We start from the raw sequence: 8,086 nt of genomic DNA on the forward strand, positions 1-8,086 counted from the left end.
AAGAGGAAAACATGTTTTGTTTTTTTGTAAATTGAAATTTGCTATCGTAAATGTTAGCAACATCTCCGCCTTTGCGGGATGCACGGGGGATATGGTCACTAGTGTAGCCAGGAGGTGAGGCCTCATTTAACACAGTAAATGAATCAGGCTTAAGCCATGTTTCAGTCAGGCCAATCACATCAAGGTTATGATCAGTAATTAGTTAATTGACTATGACTGCCTTGGAAGTGAGGGATCTAACATTTTAAGTTGTCCTGTTTTGAGATATTATCACAATCTCTTTCAATAACGACAGGAATGGAGGAGGCCATTATATTCCAGTGAGATTGCTAAAGCAAACACAGCCATTTTACATTTTGCCCGACCTAGATCGAGGCACAGAGACAAGCTCAATGGGGAAAGTTGAGCTGACGACAATGTTCATGCAGGAACCAATGAGATGCTCGTGGGGGTGGTGTTCATGAAGGAACCAATCGGGTGCCCAGGTCCAGAACAAATTCAAGGAAACGCACAGTATTATACAGAGCCATGAGTGCAAAAAAAGCTGCGAAAAAGAAGGGTCTGCAATCATTTTCCGAAAGCAATGACTGCAAACTCACCTGCATTGTTACTTCATTTATTCTTGATTTGACAGGAACCGCACGGGTTATTGTATGACGGATAAGTTAGTTACAGTTATTGTCAATATGCGTATTTAAAAATATTTCTCTGCTCGATTTCTTTTTCTACTCTATGCTCTTTTCTTGTCCAGGCGAGCGATTGGTTGTGCGCGAAACATGAACTGACTACCGCGATAGTTGTATGTATCGCGAGAGTTATTGATGCGCGTGTTTGTGGAATTTGCGCGTAGCCGACGTGTCGAAGGCGGTGCTTTTCCATGACTCGGATAGCGAGTATCCCAGGCGGGCTTTCTTTAAATTCGTTGAAACGTTAAGTTATATTCACATAATAGTAACGATTGGATTTTAAAAAGCACTGCAATAGATTCTCAAATATTACATTCAGTAAAAAACGAGGGTCTGCGCCCCCTCAATCAAAGAGGCCATCATGAAGCTGACGGACAATGTGCTGCGGAGCTTCAGGGTTGCAAAGGTTTTCCGGGAAAATTCAGACAAAATCAACTGTTTTGATTTCAGCTCAAACGGCGAAACCATCATTTCTAGCAGCGATGACGACTCCCTAGTTTTATACGACTGCCAGGAGGGAAAGTAAGACATACATTAAATTAATATAAATCGACTGATTTTGCCGCACTGCATGTTATTACGGTAGGCCGACCTGTGTGCTGTAGTTAGCATCCGTTCCGCTAGTTGTAGTGAGGCCTACTGCGTAATGCACAATCCTCGGGCTCGAGTTCAGAAGCTAGCAGAGTTTGAGAGGATTTATGTCTGGCTTGGTAGATCTGTAACAAAACTATGACTTGTATTTAATCTAATTTTCACACAAGCGTGTTAGGTGTATTATTGTGTCCGTAGTCGACGTAAACAACAAAACAAAAAAACATGTGTTAGTCCAGATATTTGTGGCAATTGTTACCCGCTTATTAAGATTGTCTGATTGAGGGGTTGGGTTAAATGCGGAAGACACATTTCGGTTGAATGCATTCAGTTGTGCAACTGACTAGGAATCCCCTTTCACTGTCCGTTTTCATACCTTTATGTTATGGGGATTTTAAGATGTACATTGGCTTGGCTATAAATTTCTTTGCCAGCAATCTAATGTTATTGTTTCTTTCTCCAACCTGTGCTGGTCCAGACCCAAGCGGACCCTCTATAGTAAGAAGTATGGAGTGGATCTGATCAGGTACACACATGCAGCCAACACTGTGGTCTACAGCTCCAACAAAATTGATGGTATGTTAGTTCGAAGAGGAGATTTGTAATCGGGCTCTTTAAATAAGCAGTTGTCCATGTAATTCTTGTCTTGCATCTTTTAGGAGTTACTTATTGTATTCATGCTGAAGATTGTTCTCATGGATTTCCCAACACCCTGACCGTGTTGTCAAGCTCACCCTGGTCTGAGGTAGTTGTTTGTACAGTTTGAGGGTCTGTGATTCTGCCCAATACAGGAGCTAACTGTACAGGCCACTGCCTTGCCTAGGGTGGAGCCCACTCATCCAACCTGCCCACTGCCTCCAGGATCGGTAGCTCTACTTGCTCTTTAGTGGTGTGGTGATTAACTGAAATGCCATGCTGTCTTGTGTTCTTCCCTTTAAACCATAACTGTTATGATCACTGCAGACACTATCCGGTACCTCTCCCTCCATGACAACAAGTACATCCGGTACTTTCCTGGACACAACAAACGGTGAGGACTGAAGCAGAGAGACTGTTTAGGCTGCATTACTGTACTATTACTTAACTATTGTTTGTATAACCATTTCATTTTTAGAAATATCAGGTGTTCATTTCATCATGCTAGATGTTTCTATACCTTTAACTTGAATGTTGTTTCAGAGTGACGTCTCTCTCCATGTCCCCTGTGGATGACACGTTTATCTCAGGATCTTTAGACAAGACAATCCGGCTATGGGATCTGCGGTCTCCAAACTGCCAGGTTTGTTCCCTTCTCTAATTCTCCTTGACATTGCAGATCAATTTACTCTAGATAAACTCTAAATGTGCTGGATTAAATGTGCCTTTCCTCTTTCTCTCAATCACACTACCAGGGCCTGATGCACCTACAGGGGAAGCCAGTTTGCTCATTTGATCCGGAGGGTCTGATCTTTGCTGCTGGCGTGAACTCTGAGATGGTCAAACTGTACGACCTGCGGTCCTTTGACAAGGTAATTCATTTCAGGACTATGACTATTTGGAGTTTTTAGGAAAGGATGTATGTGGTGTTTTCTCTGTTTTGTGTGATCTATTGCTGTGTGTTTGTGTTGGTGGTTTGTATTTAGAGCTTCGGGTGGGGGCCAGTGGTAGATGGCTGTCTTCAGAGCGTTTTTGTTTTGTTTGCTTCTCAATAGGGCCCTTTTGCTACCTTCAAGCTGCAGTATGACCGTACTTGCGAGTGGACAGGACTCAAGTTCAGCAACGATGGGAAGCTCATCCTTGTCTCAACCAACGGGGGTGCCCTCCGCCTCCTCGACGCCTTCAAGGGAGCTGTGATGCATTCCTTTGGGGTGCGAGATCATACACATTTATAGACAATTAAAAATCACGACGGATACTCTTGATATAGATTTAACAGCAAGTTGTACGAGACGTAAATGTTTAGTAAATGGATGTTGGATGTAAATGGATGCAATACCAGAGAGATGACCGGCCTGTATTTATAGAAGCTCTCCTCTGTCCTGTAGGGCTACAACAACAGCAAAGCGGTGACGCTGGAGGCCTCCTTCACTCCTGATTCTCAGTTCATTATGATTGGTAAGTCCACACAGACTGGGTAGGTGAGGTGACAGGCTCTATGTTCTGTAAAGTAAGACGGGACAGTTCCAATTGTCTTCCCATTCTACCACAGTATTGTTTGTTAGTAGTTATTTGAAACTGCAAATTAAACCTAACCTAAAAACAGTCTAGTTCAGCTCCCTCTGGTTTTTCCGTGGTCTGACGGGTGGTTGTTTCTCAGGCTCTGAAGATGGGAAGGTCCATGTTTGGAATGCAGAGAGTGGGATGAAGGTGGCTGTTCTGGATGGGAAGCACACGGGTCCCGTCACCTGTCTTCAGTTCAACCCCAAATTCATGACTTTTGCTAGTGCTTGTTCAAACATGGTAAGATTACTTGGGTTGAATGCACACCAATCTAACATATAGTACATGAATGCTCAGTAAGTCTGTTTTGTCCTCTGCAGGCATTCTGGCTGCCCACCATTGACGATTGATTGAGAGAGAAATGCTCTGAGTGGGTCACTGATGGAGGCCACAGGTGAAGTGAGATCCAATTTAAAACCAGCAGGTGTCAGCACATCCAGCTCTAGGACAATTTTTCTATGGCGTGTGTGTGGTAAATCAAGTTGATTGTAAATATGTAGGACTTCAGGTATATAAATGGTCTGATTTTCTGTTCTTTTATACTTGTAACATTAAATATGTTTTCATTTTCTAACAAGTGTCTGACTTCTGTGTGTGAATGAGTGGTGAAATGTATGTCTGTTCATGTTCCTAAACAGGTTCTACCTTAATCTCACGTGGAAAGATTGTGCATGTAAACTGAGACAATCTGTTGGGACTAAATGGGATGCATAGGATTTGAGCAGCAGTAGTTTTTCATAACATTTTTATGTTTGGGTTTTTTCGTCACTGGTTATTTGGACCAATCATGATTTCGCAGGTGTTATCATCTTTCAAACTTCTGAAGGGGATGGAACATTCGGCCCATTACTTGCAGAGAGGGGGTGGAGCGCCTCGGTTCAGTTCCGCTCCTCGTTATAGCATTTCATGAATCCCTAAACATGTATGGACCCAGAACTTAATTGAGCAGCTGACCAATTCCGTGAGACTTTAGTTCTGGGTTAAGCAAGATTACTTCTACATATACACTGTCAGTGAGCAACACATCATTAACACAGTTGTTGATATAATGTACAAGCACAGTACATTTCTAATGGGAAGTGAAAGGGGATACTGTACCTATTCAATTGTGCTAAAGGTGCAGGGGGCTGCCTTAACTGAAGTCCATGACATCGGTGCCCGGCGAGCAGTTGTTGGGTGTTAACTGTCTTGCTCAAGGGCAAAACTGCAGACTTCTACCTTGTCGGCATGGGGATTCGAACCGGTGACTTATGTTATTGACCGAATACTCGTAACCGCTAGGCTACCCGCAGTCAAGTGTGTGTCTGTAGACTCGTATCAACTGACGGGTTAATATCTACAGGAGGGTGTGTTCAGCTGGTGAAGTGTATGAATGCTTTACCTCTGGCACAATCTGCCCTTTAGGTAAACAATCTAAGGTTCACATATTATTCAATAGCTCCTCCCTCCATGCCCGCACAACCACTCAAAAGGGCGGTGCACGTTATGGAAGTATGACAAAGCAAGCAGGGACATGGGAATGATTAACCCACCAAGTCATAAAAGGCTACTGAAAGCCCCTGAAGTAAAGTAATTGGGCCAAAGATGAGATACAAGAATGCATGTGTCCACAGAGAAACTCAACCTTTCTAGTGGTGATTAAAAAAACTACAAGATTTACATTAGACTGCATTATCACTGTCTTCTTCAAAAGGAGCATGTCTACCTTTTGAACAAAGTCAATTGGCGATGCTCTGAAAGCTGCGATTTGACGTCAGATGTTGAAATTGACAATAGCTGTTTGCTGCAACAAACTAGAGAGGTCTTTTAAAGTGGGAAATTAAAATGTACAATTAACACATGTGCTTGGGATGCTTAATTTTATAACCGCATCTACTAGTAATGGTATTATGAGACGTTTCAGGGAATTGGAACGTAGGGTTCTTGAAATGGTTTCTAACCGCTGGCCAGTTTTTCAGGACATTGAATTAAAATTGTGTTCTAGTATTGTTTTAACTACTGTCCCCAGTTAAATTTTTCTCAATTACTTGTGGTGAGAACACAATAGTGCACTACAACCAAGTTCTTTTCACAAAAAGATAATGTATATTCTTCATTATAGAACTAATTACTTCAATCCCCCCCTTTTTAACAAGCCATGAAATACATGATCTCAATGTCCCTAATAAAAAAAATATACTGTTACCAAAATGTTTTGTATAGTGGGTTCTATTACAACAACACTCATATACTTTGGTTTGATTTTGACATTCCACACAAAAGAAATGGTCATTCAAAAACAAAATGCTTCCTGGCCCATTCAAGAGACCAACGTGAGTGAATTTGCTAGAGTAGAAGAGGTTGTACACAATGTACAAAATATTACAAAAACCTGCTCTTTCCATGACAGACTGACCAGGTGAAAGCTATGATCCCTTATTGATGTCACCTGTTAAATCCATGTCAATCAGTGTAGATGAAGGGAAGGAGACAGGTTAAAAAATATATATTTTTAAGCCTCGAGACAATTGAGACATGGATTGTGTATGTCTGCCATTGAGGAGGAATGGGCAAGAATATACACTGCTCAAAAAAATAAAGGGAACACTTAAACAACACAATGTAACTCCAAGTCAATCACACTTCTGTGAAATCAAACTGTCCACTTAGGAAGCAACACTGATTGACAATACATTTCACATGCTGTTATGCAAATTGTATAGACAACAGGTGGAAATTATAGGCAATTAGCAAGACGTCCCCAATAAAGGAGTGGTTCTGCAGGTGGTGACCACAGACCACTTCTCAGTTCCTATAATTCCTGGCTGATGTTTTGGTCACTTTTGAATGCTGGCGGTGCTTTCACTCTAGTGGTAGCATGAGACGTAGTCGACAACCCACACAAGTGGCTCAGGTAGTGCAGCTCATCCAGGATGGCACATCAATGCGAGCTGTGGCAAGAAGGTTTGCTGTGTCTGTTAGCGTAGTGTCCAGAGCATGGAGGCGCTACCAGCAGACAGGCCAGTACATCAGGAGACGTGTAGGAGGGCAACAACCCAGCAGCAGGACCGCTACCTCCGCCTTTGTGCAAGGAGGAGCACTGCCAGAGCTCTGCAAAATGACCTCCAGCAGGCCACAAATGTGCATGTGTCTGCTCAAACGGTCAGAAACAGACTCCATGAGGGTGGTATGAGGGCCCGACGTCCACAGGTGGGGGTTGTGCTTACAGCCCAACTCCGTGCAGGACGTTTGGCATTTGCCAGAGAACAGCAAAGATTGTCAAATTCGCCACTGGCGCCCTGTGCTCTTTACAGATGAAAACAGTTTCACATTGAGCATGTGACAGAGTCTGGAGACGCCGTGGAGAACGTTCTGCTGCCTGCAACCTCCTCCAGCATGACCGGTTTGGCGGTGGGTCAGTCATGGTGTGGGGTGGCATTTCTTTGGGGGACCGCACAGCCCTCCATGTGCTCGCCAGAGGTAGCCTGACTGCCATTAGGTACCGAGATGAGATCCTCAGACCCCTTTTGTGAGACCATATGCTGGTGCGGTTGGCCCTGGGTTCCTCCTAATGCAAGACAATGCTAGACCTCATGTGGCTGGAGTGTGTCAGCAGTTCCTGCAAGAGGAAGGCATTGATGCTATGGACTGGCCCGCCTGTTCCCCAGACCTGAATCCAATTGAGCACATCTGGGACATCGTGCCTCGCTCCATCCACCAAAGCCACATTGCACCACAGACTGTTCAGGAGTTGGCGGATGCTTTAGTCCAGGTCTGGGAGAAGATCCCTCAGGAGACCATCCGCCACCTCATCAGGAGCATGCCCAGGCATTGTAGGGAGGTCATACAGGCACGTGGAGGCCACACACACTACTGAGCCTCATTTTGACTTGTTTCAAGGACATTACATCAAAGTTGGATCAGCCTGTAGTGTGGTTTTCCACTTTAATTTTGAGTGTGACTCCAAATCCAGACCTCCATGGGTTGATAAATTTGATTTCCATTGATCATTTATGTGTGATTTTGTTTTCAGCACATTCAACTTTGTAAAGAAAAAAGTATTTAATAAGAATATTTCATTCAGATCGAGGATGTGTTATTTTAGTGTTCCCTTTATTTTTTTCAGCAGTGTATTTAAGTGCCTTTGTACGAGGTGAGGTAGTAGGTGCCAGGTGCACCGGTTTGAGTCTCAAGAACTGCAATGCTGGGTTTTTCATGCTCAACAGTTTCCCATGTGTATCAAGAATGGTCCACCACCCAAAGGACATCCAGTCGACTTGACACAACTGTGGGAAGCATTGGAGCCAACATTGGCCAGCATCCCTGTGGAACGCTTTCGACACCTTGTAGAGTCAATGACCACGACGAATTGAGGCTGTTTTGAGGGCAAAAGGGGGTGCAACTAAATATTAGGAATGTTTTCCTAATGTTTTTTACATTCAGTGTATAGTTCAATCCAAACTGTCTAACGATACTCATGACAAAACCTGACTGTTGATTGCACCTCATGAGTCTGACAACAAACTGTATCAGAAACTCACTTAACAGTTTCACTTTCATAGTTAAACATAACATCATTAACATTACAAATGCAAGAGGGATTTTTATTTTCTGATAATCCATTCAGCGTA

At 43.3% G+C, this 8,086-nt stretch overlaps 1 protein-coding gene across 2 annotated transcripts; it reads left to right on the plus strand.

Annotated features, from left to right (window-relative positions):
- Positions 1-638: 638 nt before the first annotated feature.
- Positions 639-4,050, plus strand: LOC124031547 (WD repeat-containing protein 82). 2 transcript variants are annotated; one of them, XM_046342934.1, is made up of 9 exons: positions 639-664; positions 1,756-1,853; positions 2,241-2,307; positions 2,457-2,556; positions 2,669-2,785; positions 2,969-3,124; positions 3,302-3,371; positions 3,574-3,716; positions 3,797-4,050. In XM_046342934.1, the coding sequence occupies exons 1-9, from the start codon at positions 654-656 to the stop codon at positions 3,824-3,826; spliced, it is 792 nt and encodes a 263-aa protein (XP_046198890.1). In that variant the 5' UTR covers positions 639-653; the 3' UTR covers positions 3,827-4,050. The 2 variants fall into 2 exon arrangements, with proteins under 2 accessions (XP_046198890.1, XP_046198889.1); XM_046342933.1 differs by lacking the exon at positions 639-664 and adding an exon at positions 681-1,208.
- Positions 4,051-8,086: the final 4,036 nt, after the last annotated feature.

Source organism: Oncorhynchus gorbuscha, linkage group LG03 (assembly GCF_021184085.1).
Source record: "Oncorhynchus gorbuscha isolate QuinsamMale2020 ecotype Even-year linkage group LG03, OgorEven_v1.0, whole genome shotgun sequence".
Lineage (NCBI taxonomy): Eukaryota > Metazoa > Chordata > Actinopteri > Salmoniformes > Salmonidae > Oncorhynchus > Oncorhynchus gorbuscha.

Coding starts and splice junctions, on each gene's coding strand:
- LOC124031547 (XM_046342933.1), top strand. CDS start 1,048: ATGAAGCTGACGGACAATGTGCTGCGGAGCTTCAGGGTTGCAAAGGTT. Junction 1,854..2,240: donor CAGCTCCAACAAAATTGATG/GTATGTTAGTTC, acceptor TGATCACTGCAG/ACACTATCCGGTACCTCTCC. Junction 3,125..3,301: donor CTGTGATGCATTCCTTTGGG/GTGCGAGATCAT, acceptor TCTGTCCTGTAG/GGCTACAACAACAGCAAAGC.